Below are 25861 nucleotides of genomic sequence, written 5' to 3' on the forward strand. Positions count from 1 at the left end.
CTGGTCAGTTTCGATCTCAAAGGCAGGCCGCCGAGCTCCTCACCACAGAATAAACGATCTCGTTGGTTGAGATCGTTTATTCTGTGTCCTCACCGACGGGGAACTAGCAAAAAATTTAAAGGGGAATTCTGGTAAAAGATACCTATTATTTTACGAGTTTCGTCTAATTCGAACTGTAGGGGAAGACGGAGCACGATTTTATAATAACTTTATTATCTGGAATAAAATTAATATTTAATGTACCTACTTGGGAAAAATATGTAAATTGATAATACTATAAATTATTTGTTTTTATAACCACCAAACTAAATAAATTTTACATTATCAAAGTTTACCTAATTCAAGAACTAAATGGTTAATTTTTTTTTGTTAATAATTAGGTACTTAGGTATCTTATTAAAGGTTGTTTTGGTACGACTGGTTTCATTAGGATTTATTTTTAAATCAAAGTCAAAAGTTTGTGTGAAAAAATGCATATATTACTGTTACTAAACTTAACAACTAAAGATAGACATAACTACTAAGTAATGACATGTTTGAATTTTAAATGATTGATTACTACACTTTTTGACGTTTTTGTTATTTTCTCAGACTAATAATAGCATTACCAAAGACATTATAAGTAATAAACGTAATGTTTCATTCATAACCAGCCCCATAATCTGGAATTTTATTGTTTTAAAATTAGTAGTGAGAGAGAAAAGGATGAAGAAAGGATTGTGTAGTGTACAAATAATTTTCTATATCTATACGTGTTGTTTTCGTCGCTCTTGTGCAATTTTAAATAGAGGCGAAAAATGTCATTACATAATTTATTAGCCGTAATATTTTTCATTTGACGACGCTGGTGGTAAAAATACAAAAGTCTTTTGCTGTTTAAACGTAAACAAATAAACTTACCGATGAAATTTGGATTTTAATGCTCTACTCTCTTTACTACACAAGAATGCACCATGATCGTTTATTTTGGCATTAATTCTCGTCGGAAGCGTCACTGAATTCCTTCCTTAATGTGTGACTTGCAATGATGTTAGAATTATCTGTGCGTGGAAAAATAGTACGTAAATTTGTAAATAATTCTGATTTCCCCACACACCAAAAAATTGCAAATATTAAAAGGTACCTTCTATAATACATATTGCCATTATAAGTGCACAAATTAGAAGAAAACATAAAATATACCTGTCGATGCTCTGGTCAGAAACAATGTAGGAATTGCGTCGGGTCTAAGACGTTGATTTGAAGGGGACATAAAACTGCTCTTCGCAAAATGCAAGCTACAGATATTAACCCTTTTATAACATTGTTCCGGAGTAAGATCGGCATATCTATGTCCGCCAGTAAATCCCAAAATACCTTTCCAGAGTTGGCACCTATAATTAAAAAAAGAAACAGGAACCAGATCATAAAGTAACTAGGAATGCAATCATGAATTTAATAAACAACTAATTCCAATGTACTTACCTATTTTCATTTTTCGGACATCTAAAAAACATTAAACCACTTCCACGCTTTGTAAAACAACTGTCTACCTAACAATAAGTCGACATTTTAATTATAATAGATTATAATAATTTGCCAGTCCACTGAGTCCACCCGGTACAACTAGTAATAAAACGCTCGCACATCAAAACGATTTAAACTCTACTCACTGTGTAACCCAACAGATTCGATTGTAGGAGCGTCGCCCGGCAAATGAAGTGAGGGGCGGTGAATAGGTAATTCGGCCCGTGGAGCCGAGTGAAGCAACTTGTATTTTATTCAGTAAACTTTGCCAAAACTGTCTTAATAATTAAAGGTAGAAAAGTTTATAAAGAACCGGCTGCTCAATATGCGCACAAACCCATTTTTCAACACAAAATCGATAGAAAATTTGCTGGCAGAGAGAAAAGACGACCGCAATATATTTTCTCTCGCTTCTTATTAAAGAAACCGCAAGAACAAAGCAGCCGCTGTACTTCGTTTCTTTGTACCTGCCGGGGATTTAAAGCCTATGTCGTAGCCCGAAGGCTTACTCAGTATCACCCTCAATATACCCCCTCAATATTATTATTATAGTATACCCCCTCAATATTATTCTATGCTCAGTATCGTCTCATACGGGAAGTGAGTTAATCGTGTTATAAGGCATTTAAAATCTGTTGTGTGTTTTTTTTTTAAAGTATAATAGTGAAATAGACTATAGTTTTTTTAGTTAGACTATCCGATTTTTATTTTAAAAGGTAAGTAAAATTGGTTTAAATTATTAAACTGTCTAATAATTTAAAAAAATAAATGAAAATCAATTACTGTTAAAAATTATATTATTTAAAATATACTTTGATTTTAAGTGATAAAATAATAGGTATTTAACTTGTAGGTATATATTTACAGCCTAGAGTGTGCATGTGTATATTACTTTTTTTACTTACTAATTTTTTTTTAGATATCACCTAAGAAAGTAGGCAAACAAGGACAAATAATTCACAGCCAAGGGAGAGAGATTATTTGTAACGTGGCAGCTTTTATGAAAAAAGAAGCAGAGCAAGGAATTACTATTCCTTTGAAAAATGTTAGGTAACTGAACAATATAAATTCATATTTTATAATTATATAATATAATTTCATATTTATATTTATTTTTAAATTTTAATTTTTATTGTATTGATAACTTACAATAATAGTATATAGTTATTTTAGACAACGTACGTTAGCTGCCACTCGAGTATCCCAGTCAACTTACAGAAGAGTGTTCCAAGAGTCAGAAGATATAGAAAATATACCTTCCTGTTCCTTTACCAGTCCAAGGAAAAAAAGGTTAAGAAAATCTCAGAAGATTGGTAACATTACTTTGACCCAAATTAAAGATATAAAACAAATAGTATATGATTTCTACATAGTTAAAAAAAGAAGACCTACTCTAAAGGGTAAGTACAATATATTTCAGTCAGTTGTAAAACCCAAGTAATTTACTTACCCTACATTGCAATATAACACCAGAATATTTTATTATTTAGACAAAAGTGGCACCTGTTAAGTATTTTTTTGGGTTTGACATAAAATAACCATATGAAGTATATTTATTTATTTACATTTTTAAATATAAACTTATTTTGTTATTTTCTTTCCAGTAATACTTCAAAAGCTTCTTGATCGGGCTATTATTCAAGAGCCTATAGGTATACCAACCTTATCAAAATTACTGAAAAAAATTGGATTTAGGTATGTATTTAAAGTATATTCAATATTTACCTTCTTATATTTACCTGCTAACCAGTTGACAATTACCTGAAAAGTTTATCAATAGGAATTTAACTTTACAACCATTATTAGCTGTTGCGTCAAAATTAATTCTAGGGATTATATTTTATTGACTTTATAAACTTCTTATCATTTTTTGGCACATAGATAAAATAAAAAGGGTATAGGTACCTACAAATAGGAACTTATTACATTTTAGTCCATTTAATTCTAGATACCTCTCTAGATATTCTTATTTTGCAGAGTACCTGGCAGAGTACCTATCCTTTCTTTAATTTATTAAGCTTTTTATTTTATTAAGTTACGTCTTTGCTAATTTTATTTTTAAATATCATGAGAAATTTGTTTAATACATTAACATGTTCCTTTAATTACATATAAGTTTTTTTATAGATGGACCAAAACGGAAGATAACAGAAAAGCTCTTATGGAATCTTACGACATACATGATTGAAAAGGATCAAATATTTAAAGCAAATTTTAAAATATAAAGAGGAAGGCAATAATATTGTATATACTAATGAAAGTTACATACATACCAGTCATACAAAGGACAAAGGGTGGTTTTATGAAAGTCGACATGGAATTAGAAAACCCATTTCCAAAGGACAGAGACTGATAATTTGCTCAGGTAAAATTTATTAGTTATTTTTATATAAAGTAATACCAAAAATGATATTAAAATGTAATACGCAAAAATGATACTCTTAGTTCGTTGATTGGATAAGCGGGTACTTATACTTTTCAGTCCCAGTTCCCTACCCATATTTTCACCTATAATATTTAGTCAACCTTTTACCATTATCAATATTAAAATTTTTATAAATAATTACAACACTGACAACTTTATACGATTATTTTAAAATCTTTTATTCTTCTCTTTTTAGGGTCAAAAAGCGGAGACTATCATGATGACATGAACCATCACAACTTCATGAAATGGGCCGAAAATCAGTTAATTCCAAATTTACTACCTAAAAAGTAGGAAATAGTTGACTGGCTCAAGGAACGTAATTTTACATTTGATGCAAAACTCACCAAGACAGAGTTATATGAAATAGTGTCTGAAAATAAAAAAAAGTATTCTATAAAAACCAAGTTGGACGACCTAATGGAAAAGCATGGACACATTGTGTTACGTTTGCCTCCATACCTCCCAGAGCTTAATCCGATAGAAAAAATTTGGGCAACTGTTAAGAATTGGGTGGCAAGCAGAAATTCCACTTTTAAATTGGCGGATGTCAAAACTTTGACAAGGCAGAAATTTGCGGAAATTTCGAATGATGAGTGGATAAATATTTGCAACCATATAGACAATATAGAAAAACAATATTTGGAAAGTCATCACCTTTTTGATGAAGCATTGGATTCTTTAAAATTTTTTTCAGTAAATACAGGCTCATCTAATGAAGAGATCGAATGGTCTTCATCGGATGAATCTGATTTAGGTTGTAATACACTATCTGATAGTGAATAAAAATATATAATATGTAAAATAATGAAATAAAACTTTAGGCTTATACCAATTTGTTTCTTTACATAAGTCGTTTAAGATACCTAATCTTAAAAAAATCTTTAACCTAATCTTTAAAATTAAAAAAAAAATGCGAATAAAGAATAATTTTCAGCTACCTATTTGAAGTCCTGTTGTAAAAATAATTAGCGAACTGCAAACTACTGTAAGTAAAACTATTTTTTATTAGATCTTTTATGGGCACATCACAATGCTAAAAAATATAATTTTAATTTATCTACATTTTTTTAAACGAATCTCGGAGCAATTAAATTCAGATATATGCATTCTTAGTTGGTATTTCAACTAAATTAAACGCACTTATAATATCGCTAGCTATACCTACTAAAAATCTAGGGCTATTTAAACTCTAGTATAAATAAATATTAATAATTTCAACAAGTGTGCCGCCTCCACTGTCTTCAGACCTCGACATAGTCATCTGACCCGATCGATAGAATAACGAGATGCGCGGATTTTGCCGCCTGTTGATGTCACCGGTTCTTTATAAACTTTTCTAACTATACTTATATAGGTTCAAGTATCATGGTTTAAAGTTAGTTACAAAGCTGACAAAGCTATCCGTTTCGCACACTTCGTTGTCAAACTGTTGTAGATCGTCATTCTTAGAAGAACGTGTCTGAAGTGACTGAACAGTAGGTATCTGTTTTATTGGTTGCATACCTTGAGGTTGTGGTGTTTAAAATGAATAGGTATTAAATAAATTTTGTGACACATTTTGCTGGGGTGGAGCAATCTGCGATGGATAAGTATAACTCTGAGGATAATAATAAGTACTAGTGGAGGTACTTGTGTTTAAGTTAACATTGGAATTATTTTTTGAAGAATCAAGAAGCGAAACAATTTTTGTTGCTTTGGTAACATGACCCATTTCTGCTTCAAACAATAGGTCATTAATCAACTTTTCTGTAGGTCTCTCTTGGAAGAGTTCTCAATTTCGCTGCGACATTATTTCCGAAAATCGTGCATTGATCCTCATTATTGCGACTTAGCCTTTCAGTAACAAGAGCAAGAACTTCGTCTGTCTGAGCATCTGTTTTAGCTTTACGTTTCTTCATAGAAGAAGGTGTAGGTGGAATCAACGACTTATTTCCATCTATACGGGACCTACTACGAGTACTTACTACTTGCTGTGGAATTCAAGGGGCTCTGTACCGAACTACTAAATTCTTCAGTATTAAGACCGACGCGCCGCCGGCCGTAACGGCGAAAAATGCAGCATTTCATGTTTTAGTCAATATTTCCGGTTCTAAAAACGCTCTCGTCGTGATTTTTTACCGAAATATTAGTAATTTTATTTGTCATTTGATGATGTAAAAAGAGTTCTACCATTGCATTTAAATTTTAAGAGAAAATTCATAGAATTTGCTAACATTTCATTTAACGCCCTCTAGAGGAAATCGTAAAAACTATCGACACAATTCGAAAAGCGCAGTTTATAGTTTAGGACATGTTCTTTCCAGAATCTGAACCAGTAATGTTGACGTGCCTTACTTTGAATGTATGGTTGTGAGATTGATAAAATGAAAAAAAAAACATTTCTTGTATTCTTACGTCGGCTGTACGTCAGATTTGACAAACCCTTCAGGCTCCAGTACACGTTCGGCCAACTAGGTGGGCCAATGAGTTGGGCCAACGTGTACAGGACCGTTTGGCGTTACTTGGTGATTGGCAGCCAGCGTTGGTCCACGAACCGAATGTTGTCGGTTTTTCGTGCACAAATCAAAGGATCTTGGCGCCATTTACCAAACACCGTTCACACGTTGGTCGTTGATTTTACGGCGTAAAAAATGAAATGACGGCTACGATGGCGGCATGCAAGAGCGAAGAAGTTTTAGTCTATAGATTTGTACCAAAATGAACCAATAATATGGAATCCTAAACATGAACAACACAAAAATAAAAACAAAGTAAGTTAGTTTTTGTTATCTATTTTTTTATATCTCTAAATGTGAATAGATATTTAGCTATAAAATAAAAAAAAACAAATCTAATATTAACGAAGAAGACAATTCAATTTTTTGATTGGTCAGCAATAAAAAAAAGTTAAATATTTAATTTATTTTGTAACTTAGGTTAATAATGCTTGGAATCGTATTGCTGATAATTTGCATGTACCTGTAAATGAACTAAAAAAGAAAAAGGAATCGCTTATGGCTACCTTTAGATTGCATCATAAAAAGAAAATGCAAAATCAGGCATGGGTGAGGATAAGCTCTACAATCCCATAGGCAAAGGCAATAACGACAAAAAAGCGTTATCAGTAATATTTCTCCATGAACCGGGTCGAATAAGTTCTCCGTTAACATTATAGGTATATCAAATGAACCTGGAGGTGTATAAATATCCCGAGAAGAGTTACTATTTCTCAAAAAATTATGTGGATAAAGGCAAGTCATCGAAACAATGGCAGCTTTTGTGGGTTCTAGGGGTATATATTTTCGAAAGATCCTGAATTTGGCCGAGAGTATGCCGAAAGTATTTTCTACTTTTACCCGAGAACGGGACAATTCTTGGTTAAATATTCTTTCCGGGGACCCTAGTGCATAATGACCGGAAAAAGGTTTCATTATACGGGTACTGAGAAGCAAATGCGCCATCGCCTAAAAATACGTAGGGTATATTATTTTCACTACCCGGAAGTGGACTAGGGAGGGGTAAATTCAAACTATTAGATAATAGATTTCGGCATGAAACACTTTGATTGAAAACTCCGCCATCACTTATCCTCCCTTGGGATCCTACATCGTCAAACAAAAAACTAATTACTATCAACTACTGCTAATAGAACGATGCTAAAAGTTCTTTTATAGTTAAAATAGTCGGATCCTGAATGTGAAGGTGACTGTATAGTTATGTGCTTCCCATCAATAGCCCCAAGGCAATGGGGAAAGCTAAACCCTTGTGAGTTGGAAATCCATCCGTCTGTAGTTTCAGGCATCTGAAATAAAATTAAAATAAATAAATAAAATAATAATAATAATAATAATAATAATAATAATAATAATAATAATAATAATAATAATAATAATAATAATAATAATAATAATAATAATAATAATAATAATAATAATAATAATAATAATAATAATAATAATAAAACTAGGTCAAATTATGGAACTTTGAAACACCAAAATTCTTCCACCTTATCTTTTAAATATTAATAACATGCAATCTCTTCACCTTTTAGTTTATAGCGCAGCAACTGCCATTGCTAAAACCATGAAGATTAAGATAAGGATCCACAATGACTCTGCAAGAACCGCGCTCCCGATACCGCCATGGGAGACCAGACTTCAACGAAAAATTCAGAGGTTTCGAAAAGATATCGGCCAACTAACAGAATATCTGAGGGGTACACGAACAAATAGACTAAAACAGAAAGTTGATGAAATTTTGCAGAGAAACAACATCCACACTCGGCATGAACCAGAAAATAATACAGCTCAACAATGCCTGGATACTCTAAAACAGAAACTTTCCTTATTTTCAGGGCGCCTACGAAGATACAAGACCAGTAATAACCGAAAACGTGACAATCTTCGTTTTGAAAAGGCCGAAAAACAATTTTATAGAGAGCTAAATTCAAAATCAGATCACCCAGATAAGCAATACCCCACGAAAGAACAAATTCAAGATTTTTAGGCCAAACAACTTGCAACTCAAACAACATGCAATATCAACGCAAGCTGGGTTACTGAAGAGAAACAAAATAGTAATAAATATAACCAGATGGAACATCGACCATTCACTATCGAGGAAGTCAACCAGATTATCCAAAAACTGCATAATTGGAAATCACCTGGCCCAGATGGAGTTCATAACTTTTGGCTAAAGAAACTACGGAGTGTGCATCCTAAACTCTCAGAATTAATTAACCACGTTATTCTTAACCCACAGGAAATGCCAACGTTCCTAACGCAAGGAGTAACCTATCTACTGCCTAAAGACCAGAACAACACACAAGATCCGTCTAAGTACCGACCGGTAACGTGCCTACCTACTTTGTATAAAATTATCACTTCATGTTTAACACAGCGCATTTATCCACACTGTGAGAAAAACAACATCATATCCGCACAACAAAAAGGATGCGCTAAAGGGTCTATGGGCTGTAAAGAACAACTTATTATCGACTCTGTCATCAACAACCAGGCATATCACAACAAGAGGAATATTTTTACTGCCTACGTCGACTATAAGAAAGCCTTCGACTCAGTACCACACGAATGGCTTATAAACATAATAAAAGTGTATAAAGTTGATGGTAATACTTTGTCTTTTCTAGAGAGCGCTATGACAAGTTGGAGAACAACGATCCAGCTCGAAGTACAGGGTAAAAGCACAGTAAGTACAAACAACATTCCAATTCGAACAGGAATCTTCCAAGGGGACTCACTGAGCCCATTATGGTTCTGCCTTGCTATGAATCCTCTTTCGAACCGTCTTAACTCTACCAACTATGGGTTTAGCATCCGAGATAATAACACCGAGATTGCAAAGTTAAATCACTTACTGTATATGGATGATTTAAAAATAATGGCTGCAACTAGGAACCAACTAAACCAAATGCTGCATATAGTAGAAGAGTTCTCCAATGACATCGGCATGCAATTTGGACTAGATAAATGCCGTACTCTCAATATAATCCGAGGAAAAATTCAGCCAGGAGAATATCAGATGCAGAATGTCCAGACCATCGAGGCCATGGGCGAACACGAAATTTACAAATACTTGGGGATGAAACAATCACAAACGATTGAACAACAAACAATGAAATGCGAACTGACTAACGAGTTTGTGAAAAGGGTAAGACAAGTTTTGAGAACCAATCTCAACAGCAAAAATATGTTTAAGGCACTTAACTCCTACGCATGTTCAGCTCTTAGTTATTCTTTTGGGGTAATTAATTGGAGTAGGACAGACATAGAAAGGCTACAAAGAAAAGTGAGGACCCTACTTACTAAAACGCACAACCACCACCCTCGAAGTGCCACTGAAAGAACAATGCTTCCCCGCCACCTTGGAGGAAGAGGATTAATAGATCTGGGTAAACAACTTGAAAAACAAATCACTAACTTAAGATCCTATTTTTACAGGCAAGGAGAAAATTCCACGCTGCATCGCGCAATAAATCAAATAGACGATTCCACTCCTCTACAACTTAAGAGCGAGGAAGCGTGCAGCTACCATCATACGGACCAGGAAAAACTCCGCATCTGGATGGAGAAGCCCCTTCATGGGCGGCATCCTAATGAGATCAGCCAAAATCATGTCGACACTGCTTCGTCGAACTATTGGTTGGTATCAGGCAAGATGTTTCCAGAAACCGAGGGCTTTCTACTCGCCATCCAAGATCAGGTTATACCAACAAGAAATTATCTCAAGCACATCGTCAGAGATCCGTCCGTACAAAACGACAAATGCCGGTATGGATGCCAAACATCAGAGACAATCCAGCACATAATAGGAGGATGTCAGGCCTTTGCAGCGACAGAATACAAAGAACGGCACGACTCAGTTGGGAAAATTTTACATCAAGAGTTGGCAATGAAGTTGGAACTTATTACAACAGAGAAGGTTCCGTATTATAAATATACTCCAGAACCCGTAGTGGAAAATGACCGATATAAGTTATATTGGGACCGCAGTGTATTTACCGATCAACATGTAAGGCATAATAGACCAGATCTTATTTTAATAGATAAAATTTCCAGGAAAACAACTCTAATTGACGTAGCCATACCGAACAACAATAATCTGCAAGAGAAACACACTGAGAAAATCGCCAAATACAGAGATCTAGAAATTCAAATCGGAAGGCAATGGAGAATGGATAATGTTCAGACCATCCCAATTGTTATATCGACAACGGGTGTAATACCGAAAAGTCTACTGGAATACCTTAAACAACTAGGAACAGGCGAACATCTATATAAGCACATGCAAAAGGCAGTACTACTGGCAACTGCTCGCAGCACCCGGAAATTTCTAGGGGATAACTCTACATTTCAGGTCACTTAAGGACACCGAAAAGGCCCCCACAGACCACAGAGCTTAATCCTTTTGATATCGCAGGTATCTGGGATAAGTAAATGATCCCCCCCCCCCCCCCCCCCCTTAGAGGGAGTGCGAGCCTTAACTGGCTGTAAATAATAATAATAATAAGGGGTAAATAGGAGTACCAGCAAACCCCCCCCGGGTTACCCCTACCGGGTGCGGCCCCTTGCGATGGGGATGTCTGCGGCCAGTCATTTGGCTGGTCGGGGGCAAGAGGGTTACCCTCTCGTGGACAAAAAACCAGCAAAACCCATGAAAATGGAGCGTAGACGAAGTAGAAGCCTCGGAACAATGCCGCTGCCTGGGGATCGCCAGGGCATGTCTGGATCCGGCGCTGGACATGACAGCATGCGGGACGTCGGTGGCAGGGTGCTGAGGAGGCGGGCCCCTGTCATTCAAACAATTACAGCTCGACAACGGAGCAACTCACCACCAAGAGCTCCTCCTGCTGAAGGTGCTGCACAGGAAATTCAGCCAGTGCTCACCCAAGCGGGACTACCAAGAAGGCGCATGAAATGGACTACGTCTATTAATGAAACCATAATGCGAATCTTCTACAGAATTACCAACAATGAAAGGGAGATGGTCGGATATCGGCAACAACTTTACGCCGAATTCTGCGAGAGATATCCAGAACTAAATGTGACCGAACAGCGCGTTGCAGAGCAGTACCGTGTAATCCTAAGGAACAACCTTATCCCAGAAACTCGATTAGCAACCATTAGACGAGAAGTGGAACTTGAACTGAATAATAACCCTGCTTCACCAGAAATACCAAACGCGGAAGCACAAGCTGAACACCAGCTACTTGAACCAATTCAACAACTAATGCTCACTGAAATCCGTGACAATGATACGCAAAATGTTGAAGGGGATCTTGAAAAACTGCAGGCAGAATTCAGAAGGGCATTGATGGAGTTCGATGGAACAAATCCGCTGCTTAGACCCCCAATACCAAAAGTGAACTATTCACGTAGATTGGAAACAGTTCTGGAAACGTTGAACAACAATATTTTACCAGAACACCTACAGGAAGCTGGCAGTTTAGAACAGTTACACCTGCTGATCTACTGTGCAGCGACAGTTGTCACCAGAACTCTGGGTGTCAAGCCTAATGCTAAGCGTGGTAAAAACAATTTGGTATCAAGGGGACCACTACCATGGGCAAGAAGGTTGCAGACCAGGATCGACTCCATTCGGAAAGATATAGGGCAGCTCATCGCATTTATCGGAGGGGTGCGAACATCTAAGACACGAAAGAACGTAACAGCAATCATGAGTCGTTACCAGCATCATGCCCAATATAACCCAGAAAATCGAACACCTGAAGAATGTTTGGATACACTGAAACAAAAATTATCGGTATATGCAGGACGGTTTAAAAGATATAAATCCAGCGATAGCAGAAAGCAGGTCAACGCGCTTTTCGTACGCTCGGAGAAATCTTTTTATAGAAAACTTAAGTTTTCAACCAGTCCTTGCGAAAATAACTATCCAACCAGCGATGAAATTTCAACATTCTGGAGTAGTCAATTAACAACGACAACACCATGTAATAACCAGGCAAGTTGGATAGATGAAGAGCGACAAAAGTCTCAACTTTTCGAGCAAATTCATCATCAGCCATTTACCGTTGAAGAGGTCTCCACTATAATTAAAGGCCTTCACAACTGGAAAGCCCCTGGTCCAGACCACGTACATAATTATTGGATCAAAAAGCTGTGGTCAACCCACAAACAACTGACCACACTAATAAATGATCTGCTGATGGAATCGAACAAACTTCCAACGTTCCTCACTCAGGGATCGACTTTTCTGCTATCAAAAGATTCACAGAACACACAAGATCCAGCGAAATATCGGCCAATAACATGTTTACCAACACTGTATAAGCTGATAACCGGGTGTCTTACAGAGCGCATATACCAACATTGCGAGGACAACAACATTATTGCTGTTCAACAGAAGGGATGTGCTCGGGAACACATGGGTTGTAAGGAGCAATTGACCATCGACTTCGTAATTTGCAACCAGACCTATAGTAATAAGAGAAATCTCTACACCGCCTATGTCGATTACAAGAAGGCCTTCGATTCTATCACACATGAATGGCTTATTGATGTCCTTGGCATATATAAAATAGACAAACGCATTGTGACTCTACTGGAGAGCACAATGGCGATATGGAGAACAACTATGCATCTACAACTTCCTACTGGAGAGAGTATTGAGACAAACACAATACCGATCCGTAAGGGTATATTCCAGGGCGACTCTCTGAGTCCACTTTGGTTCTGTCTAGCCATGAATCCTCTATCATCTCGACTCAATTCCACCTCTTACGGCTTTGCTATTAAGAAGAATAGTAGGGAAATCGCAAGAGTCAATCATTTGCTCTATATGGACGATTTTAGATCGTCAAGCACTGATATAGACTTAGAATCTCCGGTACCTGTAGCCAACAGTTACTCCAAAATTGTTCCTGAGACTAGCAGCAACTCCGAAACTAATAAAATAAAAGTATCGGTTGTTAAGCGCCGTGCGAAAGACCCGCCAGAATTAGCAGAGGCCGGTAGAGAGATGTCGAAAGCTTTTACCGCATTAACCCAAGCCCTTGAGAAAAAAACTGCCAGACAAGATGATGATTGTGACTTGTATGGTAGACTTCTTGCAGCAAAATTGAGGAAGTTTTCTGAGAGTGAAAGAGAAGAAATAATGTTGGACATAGACAACATGATAATAAAGAGACGACGAAATAAGCAAAATATTCACACTCATTCATACACACATACACTTGTCCAGGCACTTCGCAAAGTTCAGATCAATCTGAATGGTCATATATATCCGATTCAGTACAGAGCCATTCTTCATCAGCAAACGTAAATTGTTCAACTAATAACCCTTATCAAGCACCAACTCAACGACTTCAAATACTTTTCAATTAAATTTTACCTGTCCAATTTATACAACCATCATCAAATATACAGCCAGAATCACGTGTCTATACTCAACTACCAGAAATGTCTCCAGAGTCTAATGAAACGTACAATATTTCTTTGCAATCCCCGTCAAGCAATTCCCAAGATATTGTATATGAGGCATATAAAAATGTATAAAAAAATTAAATAAGTCTTATTTACCTTAATCATATCTTTCAGATCTTCATTCAGTGCCACACAGACTTCAATGACTATGCGTGAGATCAGTGAACCTGATATTTTAAACAGATAATGTAAACTTCTGAAACCTGATCTCCGCTAGCTAAATATCTTAAGGTCAATGCTAGTCGTATTTTTACTGGTATAGCTTCTCTCCAGTCAGTGTCTTGCTTTGCAACCATTGGAGAAATTTGTTGAAGAAGAGTTTCAAAATCTGCATATGACATGCGAATGAAATTATCGAACTTCCCAGATGGTTCTGCAAGGAGCTCCGCAAGTTGGTTGTTCATGGTCTCTCTAAAACAAAAATATTTAAAACAGATATTTTTATATCTTTACTATACTGCTATACTGATATATCACATCTTTAACGTCATGCACTCTCATAAATTCATAAAGTAAACATGCAACTATACTAGATGTAATTTTATAATCACCTTGTCCTGTTTCGATGAATACTCAGCATCCAGCATCTTCTTTTACGCCATTTTTTTTATCACTTTCGTTTGGTGCACCTTTCTATAAACATTGAAAGCACTATGCAAATAAATTGCCGCAGCTGCGATGGTTTCCACATCCATCGTCAAAAAATGGTCTACATAGCAGCTGAGTCAAATCCACCTACTTATTTTTTGGCTGTTTTGGCCCAACGCATTGGCCTAACTAGTTGGTCAAGCGTGTAATCACTGTACTATATTTGGCCCAACTAGTTGGCCAAACGTGTACTGGAGCCTTTATAACAAATTGTTTGCTGGTGGCGGGTGTCTGGTTTTACCTGAACCGAACATTTGGTAATTTTGCAATTACATTTAATTGAATAATTCAAGATTCACTTATTAAAATTTTTTGAAACTTTGCACGAGGGTTTGCCAGATTGGTCTCTTCAAAAAGTTATCTTACATTTTTCCTGTAAAATGTACAAAGAAGCCAATAATTGACCTCCTTAAAATTTACATGGGATATCCTATGTTCCGCTCGGCGATGCGGCGACTATATTCTTTTCTTAATTACTTCTATTTTGTATACACACAGATTCTAATATAGGTGTACATTTATTTATACTTTTGTGAGTTTTATAAAATTATTGTTTTGCATTGAAATATATTTTATTTGAGTTCTAAATCGATAAGTATCTTAGTACTAGGCACTAGTCTTATAGTGCCAATCAGAAGGAACAACGTCTTATACATTGGCCAACTTATTTTTAACTTACAGTTTGAGCTGCTTGATAGTTCAACAAACAATCCGAATGTCCAAGAGGCACTCTACCAGGAAAATCTGTCGTAGAGGGCCACGAGTCTACACCGATAGCCAACAAAATAGTAACCCGAACAGAAACATTCGACAGGGCCGGAGATAAGAACTCCACTTTCAGTTTAATACCGTTAGGCTCGTCTACGATGGCCAGTCTAAAATCTCTTGTATCAGGAAACCTTGGCACGTTACCACCTAGAAAAAATTACTGATTTTTGGGCGAATTTTGTTTGATGTTATGTCACCTGGGCCATAATACAGTTGTCTATTTGCAGGCAGTTTTAACACGTTATGTAAAGTAACCGGATCCATAATTTTCCCTGGTATTCCGCACATGGTAGACTCGTCTACTTGTAGAGGAGAACTTGGCTTTTCGCTGGCTGCTGCTTGTGCCAGAAGCTCCACCATCCTTGCCTGGATACGATCTCTATAAAAACATCCAGTTAATGTTAACATCCAGAAACTCATATCAAATGCCCTTAAGATACCTTCTAAGAAACCCAAAAGAATTAATGAACTCCTCCCAGGCTGTAAAGGTTTCGGAATTCAATCTGATCCTAGCATAACCTGCTGGACAGTCCTTATCAGCTTCCAGGATTTCATATGTAGGAATCTCATCGGATTCATATAGCGTTGGGGTGGATAACGAGTCTAATCTAACAATGTATTCCAAGTGTGTCGTGAAGGCCTTTAGGAGAATTATTGATATTGAATAGCCAAACAAAAGGTTAAATCAATCATACTCACATCGTTTTGGTCAATTCGGCTATTAATTAAAAATTTAGAGGCGAATCTGGGATCGATCAAAGCTGCCCCGCATAGTAACCTTTGAACCAACCTTTCTGTCACAGACTTGGCCAGTTGGATTGATTTTTCTAAAAATACATTATTAATATTATCTGGATATTATGAGGAATTATGGATGTATGTTTAAGCTTTATGCGGCTTGAGTATGGATGTAGAGAATATTTTATGAAAACTTTTTTATATGAAAGAGTTTATTATTTTTTTAGGTAGTTAAGGGTAGTTTTTTTATTTTTTCTAGGAAGTGAGCGTTGCTTTTGCATTTTTATACACAGTTGAAGTTCATAAGTAGAAGAATTTAAATAATTTAGTTGTCCAGAAGCGGTTCAAGAAATTTTTCTACTATATGAAAAAGTCCTGACTATAAAGGTTGAAAAAATGTGGAATATTCCTTACTTAGGTAACTGCCTGGGAGAAATGGCTTCAATTGCCTGGAAAAGTAAAAGAACTGAAAAATTTTAAAAAATTTGTTTACATTCCTGAAAAATAAAATAAAAATTCCTGGATCTGTCAAGAAAATTTGTCAATAAATTTTTCGATAATTGAAAAATTCCTGAAATTACTAACTATTGAATTGCAAAGTCTGAAATAACGTGACATCTTGCTGACTGACTAAATTGCTTAGAAGAAATTACTTCAATCACCTGGAAAAGTAAGGGAATTAAATAGCCTGGAAGAATTAGAAAAAGCGTTTTGAAATTCCTGGATGATAGCTTGTCTTATCCAGAAAAAAATCAATGAATTCTTCGACTAATTGAAAACTTTTTAAAATAACCGAATATTCAATTGCAAAGCCTGAAATATGGTGAAATATTACTGACTCAACTGCCTTGACTAGTCCAGAAAACTATTAAACTGCAAGACCTAAAGTAACGTGATATTTTGCTGAATCAACTGCCTCGAAGAAATGGATTCATTTACCTGAAAAATAAAAAAAATTAACAGCCTGAAAAATAGAAAAATGGCTTTTCAAATTTTTGGAAAATAACTTGTTTTGTCAAGCAATTCAATAAATTTCTCGACTAAATATTAAATTCTTGACATGACTGACTATAGAACTGCAAGGCCTGAAATAATCTGAAATATTGTTGATTCAACTGCCTCGCTTTAACTTTACTTGGGCAAGTAAGGAAATTGAACAATCTGGCGATTAAAAAAAAAAACATATTTCTAGAAAATTTCTTGACTTTCAGGAAAAAAAATTAATGTTTAGTGTTAACGCACAACCATGAAGATATAATAAGAAAATGTAATAGTGGACTGTATTTTAGTAAATGATATGGTTCAAAGGAATTGTACGTTACATACACACATGGTTTTAAATGTTTGAAGTAAAGGGCACTTACCAATGGTCTTCTGTCTTCACTGTAGATAGGGACGTCCCTTTATATAACTACCAACTTCATAAGCCTTGCTCTCACAACCAAATACAAATTAAAAGGTCCTTATTTTAGGTTTCGTAAAATTGTTAGATCCGGCACTCACGTCGTTCTTAACCCGATTGCTAGTCAATTGTCTCTGCTTTTTACCTTGCTGGTAAAAGTGCCCAGAATATACCAAATATGTGTAGTACATGCGCGATTAATAGATTTTAACAATTATGATTTAGCGGTGCGCTAACATTATCGGCCGCCAAAACACACAGTGTTTTCAGTGGGAAAAAATATACTCTCGAACAGAAAAATAAACAACAAACACCAGCATATTGTATATCTATGTAAAACTAAAAATATAAAAATAAAATTCTGAAATTACCTATTGAAAATTCCCTATTAAATTCCCAAATTCAATAGGTAAGACTTATAGACTAATTAAATTGTTAATTTTCAGGAAGAGGACACAGTTTAATAACTGGTCTCTTAAAATTGCCCACTGAAGTTTTAACCGTTGCAACGCGAATTTGTCCGTCTTCACCGGGATGCGGTTCAATAACGCGACCGAGAGGCCATTTTAGTGGCGATTTTAAATCGCTCTGAATCAAAACTAAAGCATTAAGTTTTATTGGAGTAGACGGATTTGACCACTTGTGGCGCTGTTGCAGGGTGTTTAAGTATTCGAAAGAAAATCTCTTCCAAAAATCAGCGTGTAATTTTTGTATAAGTTGCCATCTAGACAGTCTATTTATATTCAAATGACTTAAATCGGGGTCTGGGATTCCAGAGTTTAGAGGCTCGAGTGTTAGAAAATGAAAAGGTGTTAAGGGTAAGAGATCATTAGGATCTGTAGATTGTGCCGTAAGAGGACGTGAATTTAAAATGGCCTCGATTTGACAAATTAAAGTTGACATTTCTTCAATAGTCAGTTTTTGGTCTCCAACCACTCTTAAAAAATGGGATTTAAAACTCTTAACTCCCGATTCTGCCAACGCGTTGAAATGAGGTGAAAGAGGAGGCCCAAGGTGCCAACGAATTAAAAGTTTCTCTGAAGCTTCCTTGGAAAATTCTACAAGTTGATTTTTAAAACCTATAAAATTACTGCCCTGATCGCTCCAGCAATCAGTTACAGTGCCACGTCGTGAAATAAATCGGCGAAAAGCCGATACAAATCCTTCTGTAGATAAGGTCGTTGTAAGTTCCAGATGAATAATTTTGTATATTGTGCAAACAAAAACGCAAACATATGACTTAAAAACCTTTGCACCGCGGTAACGATAGGGAGTTACATAAAACGGACCACAAAAGTCGATTGCTATGTGAGAAAATGGCTTTAACTGATTGATTCGATGAAATGGTAAATTTCCCATTGGAGGGGGCTGATATGGTTTTGGTTTTATTTTAAAGCAAAGTAAACACTTTGATAATAATTTTTGTATGACATGTTTAGCAGAAATGATCCAGAATTGTTGTAGTAATAAATGATGGAGGGTTTTTAGGCCTGGATGCAAATGTTGGTTATGGGTATACTCAATAACTAGGTTAGTAAAGGGATGAACTTTTGGTAATAGGAGAGGATGCTTGGCAGAGTAGGGTAAGTCTGAATTTTGAAGACGTCCACCCACACGCAGCATTCCTTCCTTGTCAATAAATGGTGAAAGTTTTCGATAAGGTTTTGGAATAGGAACATCTTTATTTAGTTTAGAAATAAGATCAGGGAATGACGAAGTTTGGACATGTTTAATTAAGACAGAGTAAGACTTCCACATTTCATCTGGACTCGGATTTTTATACAATTTTGTAGTATTTTTCTTAAAATTCATTTTTACTCTGAGACAATATGACAAAATGCGTTGAATTTTAGGTAATGACGAGAACTTATTGATAAGAAGATCCAAAGTATGATTCTCAACAGTCGTAGTAAAAACCTTGCGTTTTTCCTCCATATTTACAGCGCTAAAATCCTTTTTTGGAAGATCCCTTACACTATCGGGCCAACTACTTTTTGGATGCCAAAGAAAAGCAGGGCCCTTCCACCACAAATCATGATAGATCAATTTAGAAGCTGTTAAGCCTCTGGAAGCACAGTCAGCTGAATTAATAGCTGATGGAATATAATACCAAGATGAAGAGGGGATTATTTTTTGTATATGATTTACTCTGTTTCCCACAAAGGTCTGCCATCTCTCTGGAGGAGAGTTTAACCAGGCAAGAACTATTTGGGAGTCAGTATAGGCATAAATATTATTGATGGTAATATGAGTAGAAGAGGTGTGTGTGACAAAACTCACCAGATTGCTTAAAAGAACCGCGCCTAGTAATTCTAATCGAGCTAGAGTTTGACGATTTGAAATTGGTGCTACTCGAGACCTTGCGCAAACCAAAGATACAGAAATTTGATTACCACCTTCTACTCGAAAATAAACTACTGCGGCGTAACCTTTGTTAGACGCATCACATATGGCTATGATGTCACAAGATCTGTTTGCAAGACTAATTTGCCTTGGAAGTTTAAACTCTGATAACAGGGGAAGTTCAGATTTTAACTCGGTCCATAACTTTACTAGAGGTTCTGGAGGAGTATCATCCCAATCTATTTTTAAGAGCCATAGTTGTTGCATAATGTATTTAGCTAATAATAAAATAGGACAAAGAAGACCTAAAGGATCAAATATTCTTCCTATGACCTGCAAGATAGTACGTTTTGTACATTCAGATTCATGTGGTTTGTATTGATAAGTAAAATGTCACTTTTTGGATGCCATTGAAGGCCTAAAACCTTGATAAAATTTGGTTGTTCTTTGTCAAAAGAAAGAGACATTTGGCGGTCAGATTCAGGGACTGCAGCTAATAATTCTGGACAGTTTGAGGCCCATTTGGCCAACTGAAATCCACCAGATTTCAATAAGTTGATTAGCTCCCTTTGAAGATCAAGGGCTGAAGAAATAGAAGGGCTAAATCCGAGAACATCGTCAATATATGTATTTTGTTTTAAAATACGACTTGCATTGGGAAAGTTTTCCTTTTCGCGTTCTGCGAGTTCATTAAGGGTCCTTGTGGCAAGAAAAGGTGAGCTAGACACTCCAAAAGTAACTGTATTGAGTTCATATTCGCGAATTGGATCCTTTGTTGAGAATCGCCACAAGATTCTTTGAAATTTTCTATGTTCCGGGGTTATCAGGATTTGTAAAAACATGCGTCTTATATCGGCTATGAAAACTATCGGATAAAGACGGAAAATAAGTAATAAAGAACTCAAATCGTTTTGTAATTTAGGACCAGGTAGCAAAGTGTCATTAAGACTAAGACCTTTAGGACCCTTTGCCGAAGCATCCCAAACAACACGGAGTTTAGTGCTAATACTATCCGGTTTTAGTACACAATGATGTGGCAAATAACACGAAATATTTGGTTTGGGCAAGTTAAATGGAATAAGAGTCATATATTCATGATGAATATATTCATTTATAAAATCTGAGTAAGAATTGTATAATTCAGGATTTTTCATAAGTCGGGATTCAAGAAGTAAAAATCTTCTGAGGGCTTGAGGATAAGTATTTCCTAGGTCTGGTTCCGATTCTTTAAAAGGAAGGGATACCATAAACCGACCAGTAGAGGTCCGTTTGACAGTTTGGCTAAAGATCAACTCAGCCCTTTGATCATCCCCTGAAATTAAAGGAGCGGAAGGGATTTCTTCAAGTTCCCAAAACTTGGTCATTATTAACTCAAGAGGTTGAGCTTCTGAGTTGTGAAGAAAATAAGAAGTCGTTTTCGAGGGACAAGAATTATTGTTTACTTTACCCAAAACAATCCAACCGAAGACGGTCTCAATAGCCGTAGGCTGACCAACTTGGCCAACAATTTTCTTTTCTTTTAGTATCTCAGTAAAAACTTCGGCCCCTAATAGTAAATCAACTGGACTAGAAATATAATAGGATTGATCAGCAAATTCAAGCCCTTGTAAGTGTTTCCATTCATCGTTTTGTAAAGTAAATGAAGGCATGTTCGAGCATAATTGTGGTACAACAATGGCTTCAAAGGACAATAAAGGATTAACTTTCCACTTTGGTTTTATGGTACAATGAGCTATGCCCTTTGAAGTGAAGGATGACATTTGATTTAAACCAAAAATTGAGGTTGTAAATTGACGCCTTGGAAGACCAAGACGGCGAAGACAGATTTCTGAGATAAAGCAATTTTGACTGCCATTGTCAATTAAAATTCTTATGGGTTGATAATTCCCTTTACCATCCATTATCTCTACGACAGCTGTAGCTAGAAGAACAGTACCTTGAATAGCAAAGGTATTACCACAATGGGTATTTAGATTATCGTTAGTTTGGTGGGTTGTGGCAGAATTAGTAGTAGAACAAGAGGGTAGGTTTGAAGCATTAGGTTCAGAAATATTTTTAGACATATGAATTAATGTATGGTGTTTACCATTGCATGTCTTACAACGATATGTTGAAGAACAATTTTGAACAGAATGAGATGGGTGTAAGCAGTTTAAACAAAGTTTCTTCTGCTTAACAAATGAAAGGCGATCTTGCGAATTTTGTTCTGCGAATTTTGTGCATTTTGTAAGTACATGTAAGGCATTACAAAGAAAACACTTAATGTTAGGATTAGGTAAAGCATTGTTATTAGATACGTAGGCTGAAAAGGCAGTAGCAGGTTTATTATTGGATTTGAAATTCGGGTATATATTTTGTTTGGTATTTGGCTGAAAATAAGATTTGTTAGATTTATTAGATATAGAATGTTGCAAAGACTCTAAAGCTTTACATTTATTTTCCAAAAATAAATATAAATTCTCATATTTTGGAATTTCAACTTGACTAAATTCTATTTCAAAACTTGTTCTTGTAGGTATATCTATCTTCTCTAATAGAATAAAAAACAGTAAAAAGTCCCAGTTTTTTGTTTGAAATCCGAGAGCATTCAAGACTGCTAAAGACTCTGAAAATGTATCAATCAAATTTCTTAGTTCTTTCGAGCTGTCATTTCTTAGTGTAACTGACATTATTGCATGAATTGCATTAGAAGCCATAAGCCGTTTATTTTGATAGCGACTAATTAATTTATTGTATGCGATATTATAGTTATCATCTGTGATAGCAATGCCTGTTAACAGTTTCAAAGGCTCTCCTTCAAGAAAAGAAAATAAATACTGTAGTTTTTGAACATTGCCTATGTTATCATTGTCGTGAACAATTTGGTTATACAAATCAAAAAATGTTGGCCAAGATTTCGGATCACCCTTAAAGGTAGGCACACTTAATTTATGCAATTTAGCATTTGATTCAACTCGAACAACATTGGAAGAAGATTGATCGGTTTGCAAGCAAAGTTTGTTGTAAATCATTTTACATTCGTAATAATTCTTCACAACATCTTTCTGAATTTTGTCTTGAGTTTTATAATCCTCATCAGAATCTTCTGGGATTGCCATAATGACAGAATTATGGTACTCTCCAAATTTTTCATAAATTTCATCCAAATCGGTATACCTAACTTTAAAGTGCTCCATGTATTGCGGACTTTTTTCAGACTCTTTAGCGAAACGATGACATTCAGCTATGCTATTAGTAAGCACATCTCGTTTCTGAATTGCCTTTTTTAAAGACATTTTTTTTTTCTTTAATAAAAATTTTTTATTTTAATTTTTCCCTAGTTTTTTTTTTTTTTTTTTGATAGCTATACCTACTTAAATTACCATCAAAACCAATAATCTAAGGCTATAATAAAAATAAGTCACTTGAAAAGTACGCGAAAAGAAAATTAATAAGTTTTGGGATCAAATCTGCTACACTATACTAAAGCTTAAATTCAGAGCTTCGCGGTGCGAATTGACCGGAGTCGAGACTGTGAAATGCAGTAAAACGCGGGACAATTTCTGCCGCGGGATGATAATTTACTCGTCTAAATTAAATTTCAATGTCACTGACGAGCGGTGATCGGTTTTTTGAGAGACATTCAGAAAGGATCGGAAACGTACGAATGACGAGTACCGGTGCGCGCAGCGCTTTGAGCGGAGTACGGATTGCACTACACACTACGTAAATTTTTTAGAATAGTTTTAAAAAAAAAACTTGTTTATATGTTTTGGAGACTACAATTATTATTTTTAATTTTTTAATTTTTTATTTTATTTTTTTTATTTTATACGGTCGAAGGCACCAAAATGTTAACGCACAACCATGAAGATATAATAAGAAAATGTAATAGTGGACTGTATTTTAGTAAATGATATGGTTCAAAGGAATTGTACGTTACATACACACATGGTTTTAAATGTTTGAAGTAAAGGGCACTTACCAATGGTCTTCTGTCTTCACTGTAGATAGGGACGTCCCTTTATATAACTACCAACTTCATAAGCCTTGCTCTCACAACCAAATACAAATTAAAAGGTCCTTATTTTAGGTTTCGTAAAATTGTTAGATCCGGCACTCACGTCGTTCTTAACCCGATTGCTAGTCAATTGTCTCTGCTTTTTACCTTGCTGGTAAAAGTGCCCAGAATATACCAAATATGTGTAGTACATGCGCGATTAATAGATTTTAACAATTATGATTTAGCGGTGCGCTAACATTTAGGAAAAATTCAATAAATTCTTTGATTAAACAGAAAATTCTGACATGGCTAACTATTAAAATGCCTGGAAGAAATGACTCCATTTACCTGGAAATGAAAAAAAAAGAGTTTAAAAATAACTTGTTTTGTCGAGAAGCAATTCAATAAATTCCTCGACTAAATAGAAAATCTTGATATGACTGACTATAGAACTGCAAGGCCTGAAATAATTTGAAATATTGCTGACTCAACTGCCCGGCTTCAACTTCACTTGAGAAATTTAGGAAATTGAACAAGATAAAAAAATTAGAAAAAATTTTCATATTTCTAGAACATTTCTTGACTTTCAGGAAAAAAAATGAATGTTCAGAATAAATTTAATAAATTCTTTTGATTAAACAGAAAATTCTGACATTACTAAATATTAAAATGCCTGAAAGCAATGATTCCATTTACCTAGAAAATAAAAAAAAGAGTTTTTAAATTCATGAAAAATAATTTAACACGTCCAAAAAACTTCAATAGGTCTTTCGAGTAAATGGAAAATTCTTAAAATGACTGGCTATTGAACTGTAAGACCTGAAATAATATGAAATATTACTAATCCAACTGCCTGGAAGAAATTGGTTCAATAACCTGGAAAAGTAAAAGAGTTGAACAGCCTGGAAAATTAAGAAAAGAGTTTTTGAAATTTGCAAAAATTGTCCAGCAAAAACTCAATGAATTTTTTGACTAAATAGAAATTTTATGAGACGGCGGAGTTTTGAAATGCAAGGCCTGAAATAACGTCAAATATTGCTGAATCAATTATGTTTAAATAAAAGTATAAGTCCAATACAATTAATCAGCTAAATCAAATCAAATTAAATCAAACTTCTTTATTTGCCCAATATATACATATACAAATTATACACAATCAATTTTACAACTATATACTATATAACCCGAGGACAAAAAGGACTACAGCGCGACCATAGTGGCCGATAACACAAAATACACAAATCATGTGAATTTGTGCGCGGTATCGCACAAATTCATTCATTATTCGCAACAATTCATTCAACACATTCACAAATCGTGTCCAACACATAAATGAAACCACTTCTTACTGGGGCAACGTTTCGTTGCTTAAATGCATTTTCAGAAAAAAACATGTCATGGATAGAAATGTCAATCATGTTCACCCCTCTGTTTTTCTTCTTGCGAGGCGTGGCTTTTAGCATGATCTTTACACGTCAACATGACAGTTGACGCCATCTTGGAAAGTCAAATTGGTACCCACCAAGTGTACAGGGTGTCCCAAATTCGAGCCTCACCATTGAGATCTTGTAAACTAGAAGAAATATGAGGTCGGTTGAATTGAGACAAAGTTGCGCAATTTGGTGCTTTAAAGTTTGAAATTTTAAAAATTTGAAATACGAAGATATTTGGAAAAAAACGAATATTTGCAATTTTGTTTCTATTTTTTTACGACTCTATTTGAATAGATATAACAAAATAAATTACTTACTCTCATTGCTATTTTCTCTATTTTACAAGATGGTGCCGTTTTCAAACCGACGTTTCGCATTTGAGCTGTTATCATCAAGTTTGTTTTTTTAGATACAGTACTGGATTTTTTATTACGGATTTTAAGAGCCCCTTATATTCTTAAACCAGTTCCTAAAACTAGCTATACTAACGTTAAGTATTACTGACCCAACTGCTTAGAAGAAAGGATTTCAATTACATGGAGAAGTAAGAGAATCGAACGTCCAGGAAAACTTTAAAAACGGTTTTTAAATTCCTGAAAAATTGCCTGATTTGTAGAGAAAAATTGAATAAATTCATCAACCGAATGGAATATTTTTAGATGACTGACT

At 35.4% G+C, this 25861-nt stretch overlaps 1 protein-coding gene and 1 long non-coding RNA gene across 2 annotated transcripts in view; one reads left to right on the forward strand and one right to left on the reverse strand.

Moving 5' to 3' along the window:
• The window catches only part of LOC126747086 (uncharacterized), a 108662-nt gene that overhangs the window by 58657 nt on the left and 24144 nt on the right, over window positions 1–25861 (reverse strand). The window contains exons 3-6 of the mRNA XM_050455580.1: window positions 15994–16121; window positions 15735–15934; window positions 15492–15673; window positions 15206–15441 (exon numbers count right to left, since the gene is read on the reverse strand). Of these exons, the coding sequence (XP_050311537.1) occupies window positions 15206–15441; window positions 15492–15673; window positions 15735–15934; window positions 15994–16121 (746 nt within the window). The remainder of the gene's footprint in view (window positions 1–15205; window positions 15442–15491; window positions 15674–15734; window positions 15935–15993; window positions 16122–25861) is intronic.
• Window positions 2695–4659, forward strand: LOC126747088 (uncharacterized). The gene is made up of 4 exons (XR_007664078.1): window positions 2695–2906; window positions 3111–3201; window positions 3634–3871; window positions 4128–4659. It is a non-coding gene; the product is annotated as an uncharacterized LOC126747088 (long non-coding RNA).

The sequence above is a fragment of the Anthonomus grandis genome, chromosome 18 (genome assembly GCF_022605725.1).
Source record: "Anthonomus grandis grandis chromosome 18, icAntGran1.3, whole genome shotgun sequence".
Lineage (NCBI taxonomy): Eukaryota > Metazoa > Arthropoda > Insecta > Coleoptera > Curculionidae > Anthonomus > Anthonomus grandis.